Below are 26,676 nucleotides of genomic sequence, written 5' to 3' on the forward strand. Positions count from 1 at the left end.
GAGACTGTTCTTCTTCTGGGCCCAGAAGAAAAACAGTCTCTGTTCGAAATATCGGCGGCTTCTGTCCTGAGGCAACTCCCTTCCTACTCGTAATTGTGTTACTTGTAATCTGTTACTTTTCTGAATAATTTTTCGAGTAATCAGTTACTTTATGTTACAGTGTACTTTCTCTGGTAATTACTTTTCTGAGTAGTCGATAACTCTATAATTGATTACTTTTCCGGCAGAGATTAAGTGATCTTTCAAATGTTCTCCCCATGCCAACCCCCTAGTGCCATTAGCCTTTGTCGGGCCGTTCTACCATAGAAAGCGGAGGTAATTGTAATAACGTTGTAGAGTTTCAGGGTCTCTCTCTCTCTCTAATCTCTTCCTACACCTGTGTGGTGGTATCTTAAGCTTTGAAGGTTTAGTGACTCATGAAGAAGTTCCACGCAATGTTCTCCCAAAATAGGGTCAACGTCCTCCCGTCCCGTCTTCGATAAATACAGGTGGCACGCAAATGTACTTGCTCTACGTGTTTTTGTTTTTCGAGTTATTTCAGTTTCTCCGACGTTGAACCTTTTTTTTTTTTTTTCTTTTCTGAGGCACACAAAGTCGCGTATAATTTGCGTGAATGCAGAGTAACGACCGGAGTAATGCGTTACTTTACTACTTGTTACTCAATTACATTTGGAATCAAGTAATTGGTAACGGTAGTCGATTACAGTTTTCGAGTAAGAGCACAAATCTGCATGGGATAGAGTATAGGGTAGTAGAGACTAAAACAGGGTAGAGTATCGCCTGTGACGATTAGACATCACAACCATAGTCCAAATAAAGCTCTTCTTGTGTAGTGTTGGCTATAACGCTAAACAAGTACTACGCGCTCCCGAGTACATTATATATTTCTGGATGAAGATGAAGCAGTGTAAGATCAGATTAATCAGAGGTCTCACACACACGGGTTGCATGTGGCCCGCAGTCCACTATTCTGTAGTCCGAGGGCTCCTGACCGCTAAGCAGACTTAAGCTTTCTTCCCCCCAAAATAATGAAGAATAAGGAATGGAACCAGGTTTGTTGGCACTGTTTTACCATTGCTCGCTGTTGCTGCTCCTGTTCATGTTAGGAAGCACATATACGATTCAGCAGTTCTTGTGGCTCATGAACCTCAACAAGTAATGGTCACAGTGATGTAGTCTGCACCACGTGCATTTTGGTAAACTACACTGATAAACATGAACATGATGAACATGATAAATATGAAGTAATAGCGAAGAGAATGTGTTCTGTCCTGTTCGCGCATTGTTTGTTGTATTTAACTTCATTTTTAGTATTTTAGTATTTTTAGTATTAGTCATGCATTCATCTTTGTCTTCAGAGCTCACGCCCATTACTCCATGTTTGAGCATACTGTTCGGACGTTCTTTTTCTGCTATCTATTATGGGTGAAATAAGCACAGTCTTTTCACCTCTTTGCGAGGTTTAACTTTCTGACTGGTCAGTTTCTTGGAGTTCTGATGGAGTCAGAACAATGAAAAGACTAAAGGGTCGTCGGCTACGTTGGCATATCAAGCACCTCAGCGTCCACGTCAGCGCCAACATACAGCCACATCGTCCTTGGGTGAGCTTTCACATTCGACGCTGTTTTCGTAGGAACCTCCTCGTCCAGAAGCAGCACCTGCAGAAACAGAATCTATCCGAAAAGCTTCGCTCGGCTGGTGCCCTTGTCCTGCTATCCGCGTGCCAGAAGGTTCGAAGGGATTTACACCAATCAAGGTTGAGCATTAGCCTACTCCACGATGTCCAGACAAGATACCGATGGTATCCCACTTGCTAATCAGACGAACGGATTGGAAGAGACGGCTCTAACATCGTCTGCAGAGCAGCAAGGCGCAAGGCCTAAACGTAGAGTAGTCCTCTCTGAAATGGCGCAACAGAACATCGAACTCGAGAGGGATGAGCACCGTGCAAAGCTAGCAAAGGCTTGGGAGGAAACAGAGTCTGAGCTGGAGAAAATCTGCATGCCCGAAGCGTCTCCCGAGGAGGTGAGGAGACCCGCCACCTGCTACAAGCGTTACAAGCTTCAGGCAGAAAGGTATTCCACGTTTCTGGTGAAGATTAACGTCGAGGACAGCCTAACCTAACGAGATATTCAGAAGGAAATCGACAAGGACCGATATGACCTCGTAGGAGGCATAATCAACGAAATTGAAGAACGCCTCGATCGCCAGCGTGAGACGGGTTCACGGCACTCCGTGGACTCGGTACGCTCATCTTGTTCCTCACGACGTTCTGTGCAGTCTAGCGTCAGTTTTTCAGCAAGTGTCGCAGCAGCTAGGGCTCGCGCAGATGCAGAAGCGGCACGTACACTCACGTCATACAGCCAACGGGAAGCATCAATGAAGTTGGAAAAAGCCCGCATAGAAGCCGACTTCGAGACACTGCAGAAAGAGAAACAAGCTGCCGCAGCGGAAGCACAAGCCAGGGTTTTGTAAGCAGCACTCGTACAAGGTGGCACACGAACTCCTGAAGTCGAGCTGGTTGACTCGTCAGAGCGAACTAGGGATTACGTTCTGCACCACACCATACCACAGAGCACGTCACTGGTCCTAGGAGAGTCCGCCGCACACGCTGCAACCCTCGCGTCGCTTCAATGCGACGTCCCGTGCATCCCTGCTAGGGGATTCCCCCAACAGCACAACGACAACCCCTCAGGGGACGCAAGGGTTCCTATGCCTCAGGAACAAGCACCGGTCATGGGCGACATCGTTAAATACCTTCTTCGTCGGGAACTGGTCACGACTGGACACAGGACTATAGGTCATGGAAATCCGCTTTCCGGAACGCCACTGAGAACCCAGGGCAATCAGCTACAGAGGAGATTGACCTGTTGGTGAAGTGGCTAGGAAGCGAATCGTCTGCCTACGCTAGGAGGCTGAGATCCGTGCACATCGAGGACCCAAGCATGGGCCTTCGATCAACCTGGGAACGTCTTGAGGAAGCATACGGTAGCCCAGAGGCGATAGAAAATGCGCTTGTTCGGAGGCTGGAGAATTTCCCAAAGGTATCGAGTACTGACATGGAGAGGCTCAGGGAACTGGCAGACTTGCTTCAAGAATTGGAATCTGCGAAGGCCGATCCGCACGTGCCTGGCCTGTCTTATCTGGATACGGCGCGCGGCGTTAATCCCATCGTAGCGAAGCTGCCCTTAGGTTTGCAAGAGAAGTGGATAAGCCTCGGATCCAAGTACAAGCAAGAGCACCGCGTGTCTTTCCCGCCTTTCTCAGGCTTCTCGGGCTTCGTCCGAAGTACAGCTAAAACGAAGAATGACCCAAGCTTCATAATCGGGTCTGTAGTTGACAACAGAAGCATAAAGGACAAACCATCAACTACGCATGGTTCCAAGAGGACATCTGTGTCAGTGCACGGAACCCAAGTTACCTCTCTGGAAGGCGGCTTGGTCGGTACCACCAAGGGAAATACTTCAAAGAAGTCGGACGTGATGTGCCTCCTGCATAAGGAACCGCATGAGCTCGCCGACTGTCGTGCGTTTCGGCACAAACCTTTGAATGAGCGAAAACGCCTGTTAGCAAACTACGGCGCCTGCTTCAGATGCTGCGCGACAACACACAGCGCCAGAAACTGTAACTTGACAATGCAATGTAGGGAGTGTAACAGCGACCAGCATGTAACAGCTCTTCATCCTCAGACAGAATCATCCCAAGTTCAATGCACAAACGTCATGCCCTCGCAGGCAGGCTTGGATGAAGCATCTTCATAGATCACGTCAAGCTGTATGGGCGTGTGCGGAGGCTTAAATACTAGAAAATCATGTTCGAAGATTTGCATTGTTAAAGTGTACCTGAAGACACGACCAGAGCAGGCAGTCCGGATGTACGCAATGCTTGACGACCAGAGCAATAGATCTCTGGCCAGGCCAGAATTCTTCGAGTGCTCTGGTATTCGTGCAGGTGAATATCCGTACACACTGAGGACCTGCGCCGGCGTGGTGGAAACGACAGGGCGACGAGCAAGTGGCTACGTAGTCGAGAGCCTCACATCCGAAAAACGGCTGGATCTACCCACGCTGATTGAGTGTGATGAGATTCCAAACAACAGGCATGAAATTTCAACGCCAGACGTTGCACGCAGACATCCCCATCTCAAAGCACTAGCCAGCCTCATTCCACCAATGGACCCCGAAGCGCAGATCCTGCTCCTTATAGGCCGGGACGTTGTTCAGGCACATAAAGTGCGCCAGCAACGAAATGGACCCAACGACGCTCCTTTCGCCCAGAAGCTGGACCTCGGGTAGGTCATAGTTGGTGACGTCTGTGTTGACAGATTACGCACACCAGAGAAGGTCGACGCTTTCGCTACAACTGTACTGGGGAATGGACGTCCGTCTTCCTTCAAGCCATGTCACAATCACATTCTCGCAAAAGAAAACCTCAGTTGTCATCATCCCAACAGAGAAGCCGTGCTGCCTGGTATATCGCCACCGAGTAATGACGCAGTGGACCCGCTATTCCAGACAACAAGGGAGGACGAAACCTTTGCTCCGTCTGTGGAAGACCAAGAATTCTTGAATCTTATGAACAGAGAATTCCGTATGGACGCATCGGGCAACTGGGTGGCCCCCTTGCCGTTTCGTACACCTAGACGTAAGCTTCCTGACAACCGAGAACAAGCACTATCAAGGTTCAACTCGCAATGTCGCACCCTGGATACAAAACCGGAGATGAAGCAGCACTTTGTTGCCTTCATAGAAGATCTGCTGAAAAATGGTCATGCTGAGCCGGCTCCACCAAGGGACGAATCTAAAGAGTACTGGTATCTTCCCAGCTTTGGCGTCTACCACCCACAGAAACCGGGTCAGATCCGCGTCGTGTTCGACTCCAGCGCCAAACACCAAGGCATTTCGCTAAATGACCTGCTTCTTTCGGGACGGGACATGACTAACAGGTTGGTCGGAGTTTTACTCCGCTTCAGGAAGGAAGCCTTCGCTGTAACCGCAGGTATCCAGCGCATGCTCTATTGCTTCTTCGTACGTGAAGAGGACAGGGACTACCTGCGGTTTCTTTGGTTCCGTGATAACGATACCAGCAGCGAAGTTATCGAGTACAGAATGTGCGTGCACGTCTTCGGAAACACGTGTTCCCCAGCCATTGCGACACGGTTTGAGACGAACCGCGCAAGAAGCAGAGCCGGAATTCGGAGCTGACGTCCGCCGCTTTGTCGAAAGGGACTTTTACGTGGACGACGGCCTCATATCTCTGTCAACCGAAAAGGCGGCCATCGAACTCCTAAAAAGGACGCAGAAGATGTTGATGGGTGTCCACTTACGCCTCCATAATTTTGCTTCAAATTCGGTTGGCGTCATGGATGCCTTCCCATCGGAAAACTACGCCAACGACCTAACTTGGACCTAAGCGGCGGGAACTTACCCATGCAGCGGAGTCTCGGTCTAAGCTGGAATTTGAGAGCCGGTACATTCACCTTCAGAGTGCCTGCAAGGGACACTCCGAGCACAAGGAGGGGCGTGCTGTCGACCGTGAACAGCCTTTACGACCCTTTGGGAATGACAGCTCCGGTAACCGTACAGGGCAGACTCCTGCTTAGGGAACTAACTTCATGCGCCACAGACTGGGGTGCCCCACTCGTACTGGACGACAAATGGCAAACATGGAAGGACTCGCTTCGCGCCCTTCAGCGACTCGAGATACCACGCCGGTACGTTGCTGAATCCGTCACCAATGCTCGTCGACGAGAGATCTGCGTGTTCTCTGACGCTTCAGAGAAGATAATAGCCGCTGTGGCCTACATCAGGGTTACAGATTCCAAGGGGACGCCGCACGTGGGATTTGTGATCGGCAAAGCGAAGCTGACACCACGGCCTGAACAAACCATCCCGAGGCTGGAGCTATGTGCCGCTGTGCTTGCCGTCGAAATCGCCGAGCTGGTGGTCAACGAAATCGACGTTCACATCGAAGACGTCAGGTACTACACGGACAGCAAGGTTGTGCTTGGGTACATCTGTAACCAGTCGAGGTGCTTCTACGTCTATGTCAGCAATCGCGTCAACAGAATAAGGAGATCCACGAAACCCGAACAGTGGCGCTACGTCCCGACTGAGCAGAACCCTGCGGACCACGCCACTCGACCAGCTGCTGCGGCAGCTCTCACTCGTACAACCTGGCTCACAGGACCCAAATTCCTTCACGAACTCTCGAGTACGGAGTCCCCAAGCGCAGCTTTCCCGCTCCATCAGCCAGAGGTCGAACCTGATATACGGCCCACAAGTCCCCGTCTCTGCAACTTTCATGATGAACCAACAACTGGGTACCCATTGCTTCAAGCGCTTTTCGTCATGGACGTCACTCGTAAAGGCCTTAGCGAGTCTCGTACACATCGCTCGGTCGTTTCTGAACCCATCTCCCACTTGTCACGGATGGCACCGTTGCAACAAACCTCGAACCGCGGAAGAACTAGCGCATGCTAAAAAGGTCATCCTGCGTAGTGTCCAATACGAGGAATTCGCAGAGATCATCGTTCGGCTTCGCCACGGACGTACCTCAACGAAAACACTTCTCAGCCAAACGCTCTCTGTGGAAGCTCGATCCTTATATCGACAACGAAGACGTGTTAAGAGTTGGCAGGCGCTTACGGAATGCAAACATGATCGAGGAAGAAAAACACTCGCTTATTGTTCCCGGTCGGCACCACGTCGGTTTACTACTGCTTCTGCACAGTCATGAGAAGGTCGTCAAGCATCAGGGAAGGCACTTCACGGAAGGGGCTGTTAAAACCGCTGGCTTCTGGATTCTCGGCAGAATAAGATGCATAAGCGCCATGATCCATCGCTGCGTCACATGCCATAAGCTTCGACGCAAGTGTGAGCAGCAAAAAAGGGCAGATCTACCTGAAGACCGTCTAAACACAGACCCCCCCCCCCCCCCTTCGCTTTCGTGGGACTGGACGTTTTTGGTCCATGGGTCGTCGCCTCACGACGCACAAGAGGTGGTTTAGCCCACCACAAGAGGTGGGCAGTCCTCTTTACGGGCTTAGCCGTCCGTGCTGTGCACATAGAAGTGATAGAATCTATGGACACTTCCAGCTTTATTAATGCCCTACGAAGATTCATCGCACTTAGAGGCCCAGTTAAGCAGTTCCGTTCAGACCGAGGAACAAACTTCGTTGGTGCTTGCTCTGAACAAAAGATATCATCGGTTCGCTTCGAATCCCGCAAAGTAGAAACTTTCTTAAACGAGCAAGACTGCACTTATTCAACACACCGCACTCTTCGCACATGGGCGGCGCGTGGGAGCGAATGATAGGTATGGCTCGCCGAATCTTGGATTCGACGCTCCTCAACGAGGCTGTTGCACCGTTCTCTCACGAAGTCTTGACGACATTCTTAGCAGAAGTAACTGCCATCATAAACTGCAGGCCCTTAGTCCCTGTATCTTCGGACCCCGAATGTCCCTCAGTTCTCACCCCGGCAATGATTTTGACACAGAAACCGTCACCGCCAACGGCACCAGCAGGAGAGTTCAAAAGTCTCCACGTCAAGCACTGCAGACAAGTACAGGCTCTGGCCAACACGTTCTTGCACCGATGGAGGAATGAGTACCTACCCAGCCTCCAAAGTCGTCGCAAATGGCTAACCGACCAACGTAATCTTACGGTCGGCGACGTTGTCCTATTGAAGGACGCGACAAGCAGACGCCATGAGTGGCACATGGGAAGAATCAACGCTGTGTACCCAGGAAAATATGGAAAGGTGCGGAACGTTCAAGTACAGACTGCCCAAGACGGAAAGAAGAAAACCTTCGAGCGGCCAGTCTCCGGTCTAGTTCTGTTGTCGTCGGAGCAGTACCTGTAGTTTTCGGACATATTATTGAACTAAGTGCATATAGTCTGGTATCGTGGGGATACCGGGGGGGGGGGGGGGAGTGTTCTTTCCTGTTCCGGCATTGTTTGTTGTATTTAACTTCATTTTTAGTATTTTGGGAGATTTGGTGGCGCCACCACAGTAGTCATGCATTCATCTTTGTCTTCAGAGCTCACACGTATTACTCCATGTTTGAGCATACTGTTCGGACGTTCTTTTTCTGATATCTATTATGGGTGAAATAAGCACAGTCTTTTCAGCTCTTTGCGAGGTCTAACTTTCTGACTGGTCAGTTTCTTGGAGTTCTGATGGAGTCAGAACAGAACGGCTTCATCTAAATTATTGCACCCAGTTTTTTTATGGGCTCGCAGTATAGCAGCTGCCTCTCGGGATATCATCCGCGAAAAACTATACGGAGCGAGAGGCGCAGAAAAAAAAGAGAAAAAGAAAACTGGAGATGGAAGAGTTATGTACAAGGGGCATTGTATTAAATGTTTAATTGCTGCTCTTTCTCTTAATTATCCTTCTTTTTTTACGTAGAAAATGTAAGCAAAGGCAACAATATAGTGTGTAAATTGACAATTTCACTGCTCCAGCACGTTGGGATAATCCTTTGTGAATAACTATGTATAGAGAACTTGAAACACCTTTTACATTTTCAGTGCCCGCTTCCAGGCAGCTTATTTATTTCTGTCGGTGTGTCAAGTTACGTTTTTCAGTGATTAGTGGTACATACACGGAGCGCCCAATAACTATACGACCCCTGTGGTTTTCTTAATTTCTTATGTTTTGATGCTGCTACAGTGGAGTGGCCCAACGAGGGCTGACAGCAAGAGGGGCTTGACTTGGGGCAGAACATCCGAAAGATAAGTTAATCGCTACCGGAAAAGTAATCAATCACTCAGTAATCCATTACTCCGAAAGGTAAATGATTACTCGAAAAAATACTCAAAAACTAATTGACTAAAAGTAACCCAATTACTAGTAGCGCGTTACGCACAAGTTTGGTTGTCAGCCATGTAACGGCCATCGATGTCAGATTTGCAAGCTAATGCAAACCACGCAGGAAGTCAACAGTTTACCGCCAAGATCATCGCAGACCGAGGTAATAGTAGATTATGATCCCAAGTGTGTGTGCGGCTATCGTGAGAATTCCGAAGACCAGTTTTGTAATCGACCAAAGCGGACTGATATTTACACAAATTTGCGCGAAGTATTCCAGACAAAGCTTCTGTCTGCTTCGAACATAACTGCTGACAAAGGATCTCGCCTTTCTTCCTTTTGACACAAGCGATATTCCCGAAAATATGTCTTTAGTCACTAATTTCCCGTCAGTGAGCAAGTAAAACGGAACCAAATGGTATCATACCAGCACAGTGGCTTTTGTACAGCTCTTGACTTGACTTTGTGGAGCTTTGTGACAGGGATCTGGTTGCAAATAAATTGCGAACCGGAAGCTTATTATCAGAACAGAAATGGGAAAGAAGAGAGCAAGTGTGGGAAATCGAAAGCTCTCAGGTAGGATTGGGCGGCGGTGCCCCACGACCACCGAGTGCCCTTCGACAGAGGAGACAAACAGCAGACCTTGCTATTTCGCCCAGCCGGAACCAACGGTGGTCCTTGCCGTCATTGTCAGACCCCACAATGTCTCTGGAGCTCTTACCACGGGTCGGATTCTCAAAAATATTGAGAGTTAGATTACGGCGGCTTTAAATCTCATAGTTGCCCTCCCCAGAACCATGGGGACGCGGTAGCTGTCCAGTACTGAAGTTGCCCAGCTCATCGAAGTCGCCGTCAAAGTGGCCGTCAAAAGGATGAACCCTGGCGTTAGGAATGGAACCGATGACGGTCGCTTCGCATGGGCTCGAGGCCCGTAACAGTTACACTGGCAAGTTCTCTTGTTACGATGTAAGTGCCGCTAAACATTTAGTGACTACAGTCGTGTTCAACACACTAACGCCATCTCCGGCGCTGAGATTGAACTTGTGATATGTTCCTGGTGCATTTAATGTGGAAGCAACCCTTTTCAAAAGTAAATATGACCCGTAGAAATTCTACCATCAACACTTCAAACACGATGTTGGTTTCCGACGGTTAAACGTAGGGAGAGAAAGGTGCACCCGCGATATGACTAGAGTATTTCCGCGTTTCTTTCAGACAATTAGTCGTTGCCCATAACGCCTGTGTCTCCATTGAGTGTTCTTCATTCCAGATGACGGCACAGTTTAAGAAGATGAAAGAGAGCCAGCCTCCAAAGGTTTGTTTAGTTTTAACGTTGTCGTTCGTCTTTTCTTAACACATGTGTGCTTCAGTTATTGCCCTAGTTGATCAAGTGGAAACCAGGGCTCGAAACAGTTATTTTTTGGGATTCGTTTCAAGTTCCGGTTAAAGGTTATCGTTTCGGTTCGGGTTCAGCGCAATCAAAATAACAGTTTGAATCAATATTAATCGGTCGAACCAGTTTACGTACGTGTGCTATACAAATCAGTGTACCACATGTGACAGGTAATGTCAGGTTCCGGCGATCGCTGGCTTCTCCTTCCTTCCTCTTACACCCTCGCCTCTGCACTTCATAGCTACAAAGAAACATGCATTCCACAGCAGTTCATCCTTTATACTATACCGAAAAGCGCTGGGAAATGACGTACAGCACAGCATTGAACTGCAATGCAAAAAGCTGTCGCCAATTTTGAAAGAAAAAAAAGAAAGAGGTGTCGTGTCTCTTGGTTCGGCGGTGGGTGTCTAGATCGTGCCAGAGCTCGACGCTCTGCACCATGCCGCGGACCACACGCTAACCTCTTTACCGTGATCGCTAGTTGTCCGCGTTGCTTGTGGAAGTCACTGTGAACAATTAAAATTTAAAGGGTGATATTAAACGGTAGACTAAAGGTAGGTAAGGTAAAATTTATGTCGCCTTCGCACTGCGACGCTGAATTAAAGGAAGCAGCCGAGGCAACAGTGCAAAGTGTAGCTGTCGTATAGCACATCTTATTTTTACACCTCGAGTCACAAAAATGTACAGGGATGTCGTAAACCTTTTCGATGTGAGACTGTAGGAGGTGCATGGACTCACCACTTATTCGTTTATCAATTTGTTATATCCGCTCATGAATTCGGCAAGATACCTAGCGATCCAGGGAGGTGGTAGCCGGCAGTCGAGTGGGAAAGTATAGGCGTTTTTAGCGTCTGCTGAACCGGTTACCGCATCATATTTTTTTTGGTTCAGTTCCGGTTTGTTCAAAGGGAGAGAAAACATTTTTACGGTTAGGTTCGAGTTCGGTTCATCAAAAAGTAACGGTGTTTTGAGGTTTTCGGTTACGGTTCAGTTCCGGTTTCGACTCCTGGTTAAAACTATGCCGCCATGTGCGACGCGATCCGTGGTATTCTACAGAACATTCAAGCAGCCATACATCAACGTATTTAAAAAACGCCGTTCGCTCGTGCGCTACGTAATGAAACTCTACATAGGCTAACTCATCGACACACTGAGAACAGTAGCTAATATCCATGAAAAGGGGAAGCTCGTCATTCTCCAAAGCAATTCGTTTCCTACGTGACCACGCGCGCTCGTTACTCTGTGCGCTACTATACTACGACTAGAGGGGCTGTTTTTAATGTGTTCGCAGCAGAAGCATCATTTCAACGAAAAGTGTCAGTGTCGATTCGTGGTCAAAACATGGAGGGAAAAGTACCCCGCGCGAGAAAGGAGGATGTGGGCAGTGGATAGTTAGGGAAAGTAGGTCACGGAGCGGAAGCCAATGTATGCAAGCCGGTGCGGGTGACGTCACGGAGAGGAGCACGTCTGTGGAAGCGGCCATGGCGGCGCGCCGTATACGCCGCCGTGGTTGAACTCGCGAGTGTGCAAGGCGCGTATTGACTGAATCCAAGTACACGAGAGAGTGTGAACTGCGTACGGTTGCCGGGCCAAGTAAGCGCCAAAAGAAGACATATTATGAGCTATGGCGACGAGCTGCCGAAACTGAGGAACAACGCAAGCGACGTCAGACAGTGGATGACACTGCTTGGGGCCGAAAGCAGCCGAACGGCACGGAGGAAGAGCGAAAGTAGCGCCTAGTAGTTGTGTTGTTCGTGAATGAACCATTCAGACTTCACGACTCACTTGGTTGGATTGAATGAACTCGTTCACTAACGACCAAAATATTCCTTCACATTTCACTTCGAATCGGAGTTCGAAGCGATTCGCTGGTTCCACATTTTTACCTTTTTCTCGTTACACCGTCTGGAGGGAGGCGGGAAGTTAACGCGACAACAGCAGCGCAATCTACATTTTTCTGTCTAAAGCAGTAACAGTCCAGTTGCCTCTCTCCTCTCCTGTCCTAAACCGTGTCTGGTCGTGTCACCGAGCGCACTGTACATGGGCTGAGGAGGGACGCGTTTGAACTCTGAGCTCGTCTGAACTGCTTATTCTTCGAATGAATGAGTTCTCTGGACCGGTCAGCACCTTCTTGCTTGTTTGCTTGGTAGGAGTGTAAGAGCTCTAACGCGTTCACCGGCGCACTTCCTTCGTCTGCTTCTGGCACCGTCTGCTTCGAACGTTCTGGCGCCTTCTGGGGCTGGATTCGTCAGCTCAAATGTTCCTCCTCATGATCCGCTCGAGCGCAGCTGGCTTTCGCTGGCGCTAGGAATCGTAGGTTTGACCTAGTGTCGCTAAATAGGGTACAGAGTATCGCATTTCTTTTCCTCGCCGCAGCTGCTTTTCGGTGTCCTTGATTGGGCCGACAGTGTCACATGGTCCACACAGTGGACCATGGACAGTGTCCATGGTGGACAGTGTCCTTCCACGAACGCGCCGTCCATGTTGAGTCCCTTCCATCCAAAACCGGTTTCCTCGGTTGCAAGCTGACTCGGCTGCGCGCAGGAGAAGGGGGAGGTTGCCGTCCCATTGCTAGGCGACGGGGCCGCATGGAACCCAAGAGGACGGTCTCACTCGCCCGAGTGGATCAGTGTCGCTACTCTGCTTCCTAGTTAGTGACTCTAGTTTCAACGGGAATTATCCTGGCATGCTTTGCCCGTAAGTTTGGTGTTCTACCTTGCCGGGGATGTTGATATTTCGCGTGCTGTGTCGCTTGTATTGCCGCGCTTTTCGACCGTAACTGGTAGGTTATGAAAGCCCTATCTGTCGCGTTCATCTCGTATGCTTCAAGCTCCAAGCGTTCGTTCGTTATATACTACTTAGAAGGATTTATGAGGCTGTTCTCAAATGTTACGCTGGCTCAGTTATTCCGAAGAATCCGTGGTTGTGCTTTTTGCGTTCTGTTTTCCACCTAACTTCCTCGGGATATTCTACGCAGGAGTCGCCAACATTGATTAATATAGAGGACGTGGTTCCTGTAGCTGCCTGCGTGAAGGATTTCAGCGGACTTTCCGTGCTTTTTGTGCTCTCGTGTCTCTTACTCTAATTAATGAATATTAAAGTTGCGGTATCAGCTTTACTTTTCTCTTGTTTGTTAAGAGTGTACCGTGTTGTACGACGGCGGGAGCTGAACTTGATATAGGGCTGCTTAGCTCCAATCATGCCTCCAGTGTCATGCATGGGTATCAGTCACGTGGCGGTATGACGTCTCGAACAGGTGAAGGAATGAACGACCTTTTTAGCAGTTCACTGCCGCACGCCGTCGTGCCGCACGTGAAAATTTTTGAAATTGATCTCGCTAATTTGACAAGTCGAGCTCACGTTTTTCCAACGGAAATGGAAAGCGCCCCAAGCAGCACACAATATTGGGCCCATATTTGCTGGTCATTGGGGCATCCTGGCAATATGCGCCCCATATTGCCCACTTTGAGCCAATATTGGGAAAATCTTGGCCATATGGGCCCCATATTGCCCGCGTACACCCCATATTGACGGGATACGTACCCGTCTTGCACAAATGTCCAAGCAGCACTGCAAGATTGAACGTTGAAGCGTGTGAAATACTCAATTCACTACATCGTCACATCCAACAACTTCCCGCAGATGATACACATTGTTCAAAACAGTCAACGTACGTGGCAATCCTAATGTAACGTTCGCTAGAATTCGACAACTCGACATTCCACGTCTCGAAAGTCGCCGCCATGGAGATAAGAAACTAAGGTGAGGGCTATAAGATCGGAGGGCCGTGGGACCCTTCTAGCGGTCCCAGGCAATACCACGCCCATCTAGGTGCCCGGTCACGTGATCCCCACATGTTTCGGCGTTATGGCGGTCTGCGCGGAGGCTTGGAAGTTTAGCAAATATCATCTTCAGCAAACGTCTTACCTTCAAAGAGTCCATTCGCACAATACATTGAAGGTTATGGGATGTTTCAAGATTTGCCGCGTGATAAATCACAGCAAAAGTTGAGCAAGACAGAAGAGAAGCCAGGCAATGTCACGATGACGTACGTACGTCTTCTAGCGATTTAGTGATCCATTGCTTCCACACGGAGATGATCTATCTTGTGTTTGAAGGGGTGTGATAACTTCTAACTCCAGAGATGTTATGAAAGCGGAAACAAGTTATTCAGCCGCAGCTCGTCTCTGTATTCAGGTAATATACGCCGCGTACATGGAGGACACCATGTTTTATGACGTCTTGCCGTGACGTTTATGGGTCACGTGTGTGGGCAACTAACCACAATGCCATGCGCGGGTCACAGCACGCTCGCTTGCATTGGGAGAGGCGCTTAGGGCATCTCCTTAGTTTCTTACCTCCATGGTCCCCGCCATCTTCCTTCGCGATGCCAATGCCAATCGGTCGAGCCGACTCAGAGCAAGCGGGTTGTTTGAGCGAAATCACACGTCCTACAACTAATGCGCATGCGCGACAGCCCGAACGGACGTTTCATAGGGCTAAAATGTCACTAGTTGCTGTAACGACAGCGAAATTGCGGCAGGTCAAGTGAAAAACACAATGTGTGATACGAATGGATGGCTATTCTGTAAAGTTAGGTGTTTTCAAGTTGCTGCAAGCAGTGTAAATTGCTCTGGCGTATGTCCGTCACCGTCTCGAAAGTGTTTCGCTCCTTTGTATTCTCGGAGCGGGTTGGAAATTACGATCCCAATGAAGGCTTCTGAGGGATCTTTGGCATTGGCAGTTCCGTGGTACTGCTTGTGTCGTTCAGCAAGACGAGCGTAGCACTTGTTTTTCGTTTCTTGGGCAATGCCATGTTTTTTCTTTTTTTCTTTTTTTTTTCAATCATGTGAACGTGGATCAATTAGATCCGCAGAAATAAAAAAGCAAAAATCAGACAAACGTATATCAGTGGTGAATCTTATACAGCATAATGCTTTATTATTATACACGGACTCCCCGTTGGCGTTATCACAGAAATATTGGCAATATTGGCGCAAAATCGGCTTGCTAATATGGGCAGCCCACATTGTTCCAACATGGAGCCTGGTTGGACTCCCCTTATTGGCCCAATATTGGCAGCCCGTATTGGACCAATATTGGCAATCCTGGCAGCCCACATGGGTCCAATATTGGACCAATATTGGCGTGCTGCTTGGGCTGTCGTGTCGTCTTGGGCTGCCGTGTTTGCGGCTCGTCAGCCCTGGGTCGCTGCGCATCGTTCGGGATTGGGAAACCAGGGATCACTTAGCGAGCGATCTACACCTGGAAGTGTGACTGAACACTCCTCAATGCCACGGTGCAAGCCAGTGAATTAAAATGCAGGAAAAAAAGCCATGAAATAAACAAGTAAACGACAGTAGACGTGTTTGAAACTCAAATTTTCAGATTAAGATGGATTCTATGGCTGCACGCAGAGAAACAGATACTCATGGAACGATGCGACAGCACCAGAGGACAAGTGTTTCGCCGTGTTTGCAGCTCGTCAGCTCTGGGTAACTGCGCATCGTTCGGAATTGGCAAACCAGGGGCCCTTTCCACACAAATGCATCTTAGGGAAAGACCCCCCCCCCGCTCAAAGACCCCCACCCACTTGCGAAACACACTCGACAGGACCCCGCATACATAATTTATGACCTCCCTTCGGCAACCTCAACGCGCTGCGATTTCCCTTCCCCCGACACACGAAAGTGAGTGTTTTCTGTTTGACCAACTCATTATATCCTTTCACTTGAAAAAGAACGGTCCACCGTTTGAAACGTCGTGTCTGTGTAATTTCAAAATGAATACGCCTTATGCATAAGTGCGCGCCATCTATGTGCGGAGACGGAGACTATGTTTACGCGCCATGTTTGAGTATAGCTGCCGGTGGTTTCGGTTTTCGCGACATCGCCTATCGCCAGCAACGCGGCATCTCCGGAGGTTGACCGGCAACTCCTCATTACTGGTCGTGCCAGTGTGCACCCAAAAAGGCACTATTGGCTCGAATACCGATAAGGTAAATCCTCAGTTCGCTATTATTGACTCTAAAATAATTAAAAAGGCACGTGACACGTTCACGGTCAGAACATGCTTTGATTGAGGTTGATTGGCGTGTCACGGGACGGCAGCTTCTTCCAGAAGTAGGCCTATACTAAACGCGAGCTACAGAGGACTTCATTTATGTGCAGGAGTGTTGAATTTCCAGTGGAAGCGTGCTGCCAGACCAGCATTTAGAAGATGATTGGGAAAATGAGCTTTGTGCACTGTCTGTCTTAGTGGTGCATGTCCGTTTGGGACATTGTTGCTATAATTACTTTTAGAAATGAGCTATGTACCAAGCAGATAACCAAGTACGACACATCAGATTTTAGAGCAAAAGCAATGTGCTCCTTCTGTTGTGCCGTTGCCTTTGCGTCACAAAAAGAATGGCATATGATGCGAGGAAATCGTCAAATAATCACAGAAAGTCTCGTTTTCTGTGTATCCAAGAAAGGGGCTGTTCCTCTTTCTTTGTGTGAACAGTCAGCTCCACATGACTTCCATCTAAAAAGTATGTATGTGTTCACCTTTTGTTGGGTTACTAGCACCAAACAACGACATGTGCGAGTATGAAAGTACATTTGATATTTTACTCAAGGTACACAAAATGTGTGTAGTCACAGGTGCTCAAATGCTTTTTTATTCCGTTACTGAACAGGACCAGCAGCGAAGCAGAGAGTCCTGTAGTAAGATCATCCATCGCCACTCCATGCTGCACAAACGCGGATATAGGGACCCGCTCCGTAACTGCGTAACATCCCGCATCAGAACACTCTGCTGTAAAGTTCGCGCAAGTAGTTGAGTATTCATATGTACAAAAGCGATAGAGTCCCCAAAATTCCGCAGTTCGACGTGAGATTCAGTCACGAAGTTGCAGCTACGCCGAGCGTGCTTATCCGATGCTGTTTGCTCGTTGTAGAAGACAATAATGAAGTTGTCCGAAAGAAACTTTCGTATAACGTTAGCTTCGTGAGCTCGGCTGTGCATTCTTCCTGCTCGCCTGCCATGCTAAAAAGCTTGAATCGCAAGTTTCCCGACTTTCCAGCTGGCCCCGTTACAGGAAATCGCACATAGCGCGACCGCCCGAATACTCAAACATGGCGCCACCGCCAGCCGCCGCCACGAGATGGCAGCATTTATGAATAAGGCGTATTAAATGAAGTCATTTCAAAATATTCCTTTGGTGGTGCTCTGTGCGAACTTATTTCTTCTGTATATTTAGGGAGTGACTTTTTCGGGTTAAACCCGATTCCGCCCTGTTATTCCCCCCCCCCCCCCGAACTGACCTCCGACCAACTCGGGTGAATCCCGATTTCTCCACGAATTCCAGTCACTATGAAATCCTCAATTAGCGTTTCCACTAAAGACGAACAAAGGTCGTCACGTGTAATACAAAGAATGGGTCACTTACTTTCCAAGCAATACACCCAGGTGTGTCAACACTGTCTATGCCTTCGGGGATTACCACTGGAAGGTCACGATCTCGCAAAAACAACCACAAATGAACAAAAAAGAGAGATTAGGAAAGGACTTAATAGACAAGAGGAGAGACAAAAACACCCGATTTTTATCCCCCGAATCTTAGAAAGGCATTTAACCCGAAAAAGTCACTCCCTATGTATATATAGTATACAGGGTGTCCCAGAAAACGTGTCATTGAATTATAATAAAAAAACTAGACTAAAACACGACTAAACTTGGAATTAGGTGACAAACAACAACAACTTTATTTTCGGCCTTGGAGAGTGGGGAGTTTCATCGCAACAGGCGATACTCTACCCCAGTGCTTGGTGGAATGGGGGGAATAAAATAACGTGCCCCTTTACAATAACGATCGAAGTCCGATGGTGTCCAGAAATGTTAGGTGACAACGGCTTATATAAAAGGGAAAGTCGGATGGGGAGAGGGGTACAGTACACTTGGAGCGGCGTTGGTAATGTTCCATGAGTATTGTTGCTTGCCGTCCATTGAACACTTGCAGGGGCGTTGGCTGTCTTCCAGGAGAGTGTTTCCTGGTCGTCCGGTAAACCATAAAACCATACCGCAGAAAGAATGAAAAAGGGTGGGGGGGGGGGGATTTTGTCTATAAGCTAAGGCTGGGAACTGTGGACAATATGCCCGGGTCCTCGTTTATCGTGGACTGGAATTTGTGGATTAGGAATCACTCACGCTGCTGGCTGCTGTGGTATGAGAGAAAACCAGATTGTAAGTTGTAAACGCTAATATCCTTGAATGAGTGGCTGGCTTGATTGAAATAACGCGACACAGGGATATTTTCTTTTCTTGTTTTTTTTTTTATATCGGATCTGTGATTATTAAAACGAATTAGGAATAATGTTGTAGTTTGGCCAACATATTGTACTTTGCATGAATTGCATTCCAATAGATACATTACGTTGGGTGAGCTGCACTGGGAAGCACTTTTGATTTTTACTTGAGAGTTGCTGTTCGTACCCTGAACCGTTTCTGCAGTCTGCATTGGGCTACAGATTTGGCATCTTCGTTCGTTGCATGGGTGGAAGGCTTCGGTCGCAGGTGGTGGCTCGTTGACTTTTGCGCTGACTAAGTGGTGTTGTAGGTTCCTTGAACGACGATATGCTGTGCGAGGCGGTACTGGGAATATTTCCCAAAAGCGCTTCGACTGTGTTACCACTGAGTGATGAAGTTTCAGCGTGTTTTCAATGTGAGGGATCGCGCCATCGAAGTTTACTGTAAAGGCTGGTTCACACTGCCGCGTTCGCGCTTACGTAGTACCTATCTCGTTGCCGACTACCGTTTCTCCATCGTTCACATTACTACGTTTCGGCGCTCCGTTCCTCCAATGAGGAGCGACCTCCTAGAGCGCCATCCTTCCGAAGAAAAGTGAAATAGAGCGACAGAGTAGCATGGCGTCCAGCGTCCAGCATCCCGGTGCCGGCTGCTTTGGAAGACAATCAGACATTCCTTGACGATGTTCTTAACTGTTAATGTTCTTAACTTAACGCCATCGTCGACAGTGCAACGTACAACTCGCTACTTCGGACAAATTCATTGAGTGAAGATATCACCTGACAGACCCACTGCTATGCTAATTGTCATCCATGAGTTTTCTTTTTTCGTGGCATCCCTGTAGTCGCTTCTTTTGCTACTGTATAGCCAGGGAAACTTCTCAACTTGGAGAATAAGAGCTTCTAAGACAGCAAATGTTTGCGCCATCTTTGCAAGGAGACAGGCGAGACAAAACGCACGCACGGCATCCGAACTTTTCTGCCATCCTATTGGCCAGTGCGCTTACGGTAACGGAGCTTGCGGGAGAAAAGTTGAAGTTGCCTTAACTCTTTGCGGAAACGATCTTGCGGGCGCCGTCTCTTCGTCGTCATGGCAACCCGCACCGTAAGCGCCCGTAACCCGTAGCCGCAAGCGGAAACGTGACAGTGTGAACCAGCCTTAAGGTTAACCCGTTTCGGGCGTTCGGGCCGGGCTGAGTTTTGTAGAATTTCGCTGCGATTAGTACGGCTCTATAGATATCGCGTCCCGTACGAGATCCTGGGGTAAGTTCCGGCTCGAGGGTGTCATCAGAGATGCTTATATGGGCGTCTAGAAAATCTATGCTCTCTCTAGAATACGTGTGGGTGAATTTTATAGTGGGATGCATGTTACCGAAGTTTTCAATAAACAACAAGGAGTCTTCGAAATGTGGCCACTGCATGAATATGTCGTCTAAAAAACGCTTAAAAAACGCTTAAAAACTAGGGGTTTAGGGTGTTGTTTCACAGGCAGGAGTTGGTATGCTACGATAGCCGCATGGATGTCGTCATCGTGGAGCATACTGGTGTACAATGAGGTAACATAGAGTATCACAAGTAGGGAACCAATCGGGGCTTCTACATCCGAAGTTACTTGGAAGAAATGGCTGGTGTCATTTGTGTATGACGGGAATTTTGGGAAGATGTCCTTGGGAAAGTGGTCAACGAACGTGCTGATCTTTTCGGTTGATGTGCCATCGGATGATACAATGGGGCGACCGGGATTTCCTGGTTTATGAATTTTAGGGAGCATGTAAAATCGGCCTGGCCTGGCTTGGGGTCGTGCGGTAGGAGGTATTCGAATAGATTGTGATCGATATTCTTACTCGCCTTTAATTTCTATGAACTTTTTGTGATTTCGATACCAGTGTCATTAGTGGGATCGCTTTCTAGGGGCTGTAGAATGTTTGACAACTGAGCTGCCGCATTCCTTCTGCAATATGAGCTTCTTTGTCCATGATTACTAGGCCACCACTTTTGTCTGTTTTTTGATTACTATATCACTGCTTTGCTTTAAGGCTGAGATAATGTCTTGCTTTGCTCAGTTGAGATTAGGTTCCACTGCCCTTCGGTTACAATTTTGGTAGGCCTGCAGAATATCTGCATCTTTTGAACTGCTTTTATGTCATATCTAAAGCTTTCTCCCGGTTCTAGTCAGGGGTGAAATCTGATAGGGCTCCGAATTGGATTCGCGATGAGCTGGCCTTATCATGAAAATATTATCTGATACACAATTGAATTGCGAATTTATCCAAATCAAAACGAAGCTGGTATTTGTTCTAGAGATCATTGTGTGACGAAAGGACAGTTCCCGATTAAGAAGCGAGAGTTCGTGGTCCGTGAGGGTGGCGGATGATAAATTTATGACATTATTTTTCACATAACTTGCAGCACGAACAATTGCTGTCAGTTGGGGGTTTGGGCTCTGTATGTACGATATGTGCGGTGGGAGGCGGAGTGATTGCGGTATCATTCGGCGGGGGGACATCACCGCATGTTAATTTCTTCTGTGTTGTTACGCATAAGTAATAAGTAAGGAGTAATAAGTAACTACATCCCTAAAGCTTTTTCTTTTTTTGCTGAGAACGGCAACGATATCAGGGGACCGAAGGGACCAGATGCTCTAATTGGGACAACCTCGTAGCCTTTATAAGTTAAAAGTTAACTGTCGAAACACCGCTCCGCTATAGAAATTTGCTGGTGCACCCCTAATGAGTTCCCCTCAGTATATACTATATTGCAATTGATTTCATCTCGGAAAAAGTGAAAGATCGATTTTTTAACATTCTGAATACACTTACCTGGAGCATCCTTTATATTGCTCGCATTGTCGGCTGCAGTTCTGGGCATCCCATTTTGACGTAGCGATATGAAAAGTGGCCCATCAGAACTCATATTTATGTGTCTGTACACCGGATGAGCTTGAGGAAAGAAATAGAACACGATTTTAAGTGTGATGGCACATACGGGGTGCGAGCTTCTGTACATGTGGATTGCTTGTGTTTGCGGTTAGAAATGGCATGCCAGTGTGATGAGATCTGATGGAATTTACTGATTAGATAGCTTTAAGCTTTGAGGCGTAGGCACACCTGAACCCAGAAACGTGTCTTACTTCCTGGTTTTATAGACAGACAGTCTTCTACGATTAGAATTCAGTGATATTGTTCTAAATAGGAGCAGTCATTGGTGTTACACCGGTTGCCCCTTCGATAATGAGATTGTTGTAATTGCCTCAGTTTAATGCGCCTTTCACGTGCCAACTATTTCAGAATGCAGAAGAGTACAGGAACGACATGCAACGCATCTACATCGACTTCATGAAGCAACAAAAAGTTGATCTGGATGAGGTAAGGAATCCGGGTTAACTGTTAAAAGAGCTTCCCGACCCCACTTTGGGAATTGCCGTCTCAAGCGGGGTTGGCCATAGACTGCATCGAAAATAGTCCAGATGTACCACATACAAAAGGAAAGGTGTTTACGTGAATAATAACTACGATTGAAAGAAACAGATGAAAAGATATGAGTGAAGGCTTCAATAAAAAATGTTGAAATGCGCTTTAACTTTAATTTGAACTTCTGCGCATTACACTGTTAGAGCAAACGTCGACCGGCTTACATATTCTTAAAATTGGCCTTTCTATTTTAATTAATCAATTGGTCACGCCGTGATAAACGTCCAGGTGCCAATGCCGCCTCTAAAGTTCGATATGGAAAGCTGCGTAGAGCAGCCTATATATTATATTATATAATATAATAATAATAATAATAATAATAATAATTGGTGGCTTTTTATCGTCAGACAACTGTGGTCAGGATCAACACCACAGTGGGGCTTATACAAAGATCGTCAAACACCAGAACACCTGATCCGATGGTTTGAGTTTCGTCATGTTAGTGCGGATGGTCTTAGGTATACGTGTTGGGGACATCCACTTCGTGGTTTCTGTCGTGTCTCTTACTGCAGGGCAGGGGCATTTCAGCACGATCGTGCTTATTCTCATTTCACTGAAGAATTGACGTAATTTTTGTGTCCCGCTCTGCAGTACTTTTTCTGTTGCGTGCTGCAAGGAACGGACGGGCTGCAAATAAGCTGGTTATATCACGTTTTGCGAGTAGGTGCTCAGAAGCCTAGCTTACAGACACTTTTTTACATGTATTCCTCGCCAGATGTTTGTCAAGTCCGCCTTACCCTTACAAAAATAATTTTCACCTTCTTGTGGTCATCCAGTAGTCTTTCTGTGTACTTCACCCTTCTGTGTACTGAGTACACAGCAATTCTGTGTACCCCCTGTAGCCCTCCTGTGCACTCCTCGTTTCAAGTAGCATGCATACTTTATGTGCGCTGCGTGCAGACTTTCTGTATACTTTCTGTAGACTATATGCACATTGGCTGCGGTCTAAGCTGCAGTGGTCCAAGTTTGTTTCCCTCGAAAAAAAAAAGTTAAAAGCAACAAATGCTTGTGATGTGTGCGCATCGTTCGGGCAGCTACCGAGGGCTGACGAGCCGCAAACACGGCGAAACACGTGTCCTCTGGTGCTGTCGCATCGTTCCATGAGTATCTGTTTCTCTACGTGCAGCCATAGAAGCCATGCTAATCTGTAAGTCTGAATTTTAAACACGTCTAGCGTCATTTATGTGTTCCTTTGATGGCTTTTTTCCCTCTTTATAATTCACCGGCTTGCACTGTGGCCTTGAGGAGTGCTCAGTCACCCTCCCAGGTGTATATCGCTCGCTGAGTGACCCCTGGTTTGCCAATCCCGAACGATGCGCAGCTACCCAGGGCTGACGAGCCGCAAACACGGCGAAAGACGTGTCCTCTGGTGGTGTCGCATCGTTCCATGAGTATCTGTTTCTCTACGTGCAGCCATAGAAGCCATCTTAATCTGTAAGTCTGAATTTCAAACACGTCTAGCGTCATTTATTTGTTCCTTTGATGGCATATATATATATATATATATTTATATATATATATATATATATATATATATATATAATGCGCGGGGAAAAACATTGCAGATACAAGTAAATGACACTAGACGTGTTTGACATTCAAAATTACAGATTAAGATGGCTGCTATGGGGCTGCACGCAGAGAAACAGATACGCATGGAACGATGCGGCAGCACCAGAGGACACGTGTTTCGCCGTGTTTGCGGCTCGTCAGCTCCGGGTAGCTGCGCATCGTTCGGAATTGGCAAATCAGGTGTCGCTCAGCAAGCGATATACACCTTGGAGGGTGACTGAGCACTCCTCAATGCTACAGTGCAAGCCAGTGCATGAGGGCAAAAATTCATTAAAGAAACAAGTAAATGACACTGAACGTGTCTGAAATTCAAAATTACAGATTAAGATGGCTTTATGGCTGCACGCAGAGAAACAGATACGATGTATATATATACGAGGGGCGTTCAAGTCAAACCGGGACTTTCTGTCTCCTGAATGTACAAATGGCTTGCGCTACTTCTTTTTCGTCATTTTCACACGCGACAGGCCTCCGCATTCACCACGTGGTGGTCCAAAGTTGGCCGACAACGAGCTGAGCGCGCACATCGAACAGCGAATTGTCATGAAGTTTCTCGTGAATGAAGGCGTAAAATCATCTGAAATTCACAGAAGACTTCAGGCTCAGTATGGCCACGATACACTTAACCGCAGCAAAGCTTTTGAGTGGTGCAAACGGTTCTGAAACGGCCGTACATCAGTGCAGGACGACTCCGCCCGCGGCGGCCCAGAGCCCAGTGTCAGAGTTCCTGAGAACATCCAACTGTGGAGCGCCTGATCCTCAAGGACCGACGGATAACATGTCCCGATATCAATAGTGCATATAGTGCGATCAATAGTGCATATTACTGCCAGGTTCTCAGGGATGTGCATAAGCCGCTGAAGCAAAAGCGGCTGGGCCTCATCACCAAAGGAGTCCTCCTCATGCAGGACAATGCACGTCCGCATACCGCGCATCTCACGACACGCACCTTACAGGAACTTGGCAGGGAGTTGCTGCCACATCCCCCTTAGAGTCCAGACCTCTCCCCCAGCGATTTCCATCTCTTCGGGCCACTGAAGGCGTTCCTTGGGGGCCGCCACTTCAGCTGCGACGATGAGGTCAACAATGTAGTCCGATCATGGCTGCTACGCGGCAGTAAGGATTTCTACGCTGCTGGCATCCAAGCCCTCGTGAAACGCTGGGACAAGTGCATTAGTGCAGCTGGAGATTACGTTGGAAAATAAAACTAATTTCTCGCCTATAAGTTCATTTTACTTTTGCGAAAAATGAAAAGTCCCGGTTTGACTTGAACACCCCTCGTTTATACAGGGTGTTCAAAATTAAGCTTTCACTAGCACTTTCTAAATAGGCGAACAAAAGAAAACTGGTGCTATTTTTCTGTTCCTTGAGTAAGAAACAGGTGCTACATAATTAGCAGCACCTGTTAATTCTTACACGAGTAGCGTAAAGTTATCATCCGGTTTCCTGTCATCGCTGTGTTTGCGTAGCGCTCGTGAAAGCTTAATTTTTAACACCATGTATATATATATATATATATATGTGTGCGTGTGTGTGTGTGTGTGTGTGTGTGTGTGTCCAAAATGTAACAAAGAGACTTAGAAGCGTTAAGGAACTCGTACGAGACTACAATTTGTTACATTTAAACAATGATAGACAATGGGGAAATTGGCATTGCATAAAGGAGTCAACGTTTCGACGACAGCGTCGTCTTCAACAGGACTAAGGGGAACCATGCCAGGCTGTTGTTAACAAGGGGAACACAGATGGGAGAGAAAACCTGTACACGTGATAGGGCGCTCCTGCATATTGCTGAAGGAATTTTCTGGCCAACGTAGGAATGTGGAAACGCAGAAGACGTGTTGTGTATCTTTCCGCCCAGTGTTTTGCATCCTAAGTTAACACGAAATTTTCTTCGAAATTATTATGCTACATTGAAGCTGTTTCATGCGTTTTCTTTTATCTCATTGTGCAGGTCGACAAGCAGAAACTAGCTGACGACCTCATTTCTGACGATTCTTTTCTCTCGAAGACTCTTGGGTATTTTCTGGCCTTATATAAGAGGACCGAGCCTAATGCTTCGAGACAGCCTTGAAGCTGGTGAAGCAATCGCTCATCTTAAGGTGGTCAAGCTCTACTATGGCATAATTAAGGCCTGAGTTTTTTGGGGTTTAGCGCATTTCACGACTTCTGGGGTGAGATCGGGTGGTGTTGATACAACCGGGTGTTATGGGGCTTCTTCCTTTCCTTTTTTTCTGTCCAGCGCGCGGCCTGCCGTTAAATATACAAACATTCCTTGCTGAAGTCTGTCGCTTGCACGGGCTGTTGCAAAGTTAAATACCTTATTATTGCCCTCAAATGATACTTCATCAGACGTGAGTACAGGCTGAAACTAAACAGTGTGCGTGATACGTAGTACAGTGTAATACGTGATTTCGATTCGGGGAGAAATTAGATTTAGCCCTAACAGATCCGAAACTGATTTTGGAAATAATCGGAAAGGATCGAGTTCAAGACGAGGAACTCAGGCCTTAACTATCTTTCACACCGAAATAAAGAACTCCAATCTGTCGAATCGGGCGCCCATGCAGTGGCTGGTTGCAAATAAAGTTAGCACAGGATTCACTGCGTATCCAGAGTTAGTTAATACGTAGTAGTGTACCCGCTATGGATACTTCGACTCTCGGAACGCAGATTATCGCTAACTGCTTCCGACGTGATCATCTGTGCAACAACGGAACCTTCAGGATTTGTTGGAAGAGAGCACAGACTGGAGGTAAACAGGTGAGTTCAGCTTCTGCTATATAGACATGTAGGCATACAGGATGAAATGTAATGTCAAATATTATACAAAATTAATACTGTGAAGGTTTAATTTGGCGTTCTCAATAATTCGTATGGAAGCAGACGGAATCGCAAGTCGCAAGATCGGTGTTGATGACACTGCCGACAGTCAGTAAACAACGAGAATTAGCGGACCTCTGCATGCCGGATGGCTTATAGAGGATTACCGTGAACTCCAATCCCATAACAATGACATACATACTGGTTTTGTGAAAGCAGGTATCTACAATGCCAAGCGATACATTATGCGAATCTACTACACTGTTAGAAAAAAAAGTGTGCACTAACTCCCCAAAAGGAGTAAATCGCTTGTC

General features: G+C 47.4%; 1 protein-coding gene across 1 annotated transcript in view; it reads left to right on the plus strand.

The window, feature by feature from the left end:
- Positions 1–26,143, plus strand: part of LOC135378915 (uncharacterized) — a 385,731-nt gene extending 359,588 nt beyond the window's left edge. The window contains exons 22-24 of the mRNA XM_064612080.1: positions 10,087–10,131; positions 21,785–21,862; positions 25,494–26,143. Of these exons, the coding sequence (XP_064468150.1) occupies positions 10,087–10,131; positions 21,785–21,862; positions 25,494–25,613 (243 nt within the window). The 3' untranslated portion in view covers positions 25,614–26,143. The remainder of the gene's footprint in view (positions 1–10,086; positions 10,132–21,784; positions 21,863–25,493) is intronic.
- Positions 26,144–26,676: the final 533 nt, after the last annotated feature.

This window comes from Ornithodoros turicata, chromosome 1 (genome assembly GCF_037126465.1).
Source record: "Ornithodoros turicata isolate Travis chromosome 1, ASM3712646v1, whole genome shotgun sequence".
In the NCBI taxonomy this organism is placed as follows: Eukaryota; Metazoa; Arthropoda; class Arachnida; order Ixodida; family Argasidae; genus Ornithodoros; species Ornithodoros turicata.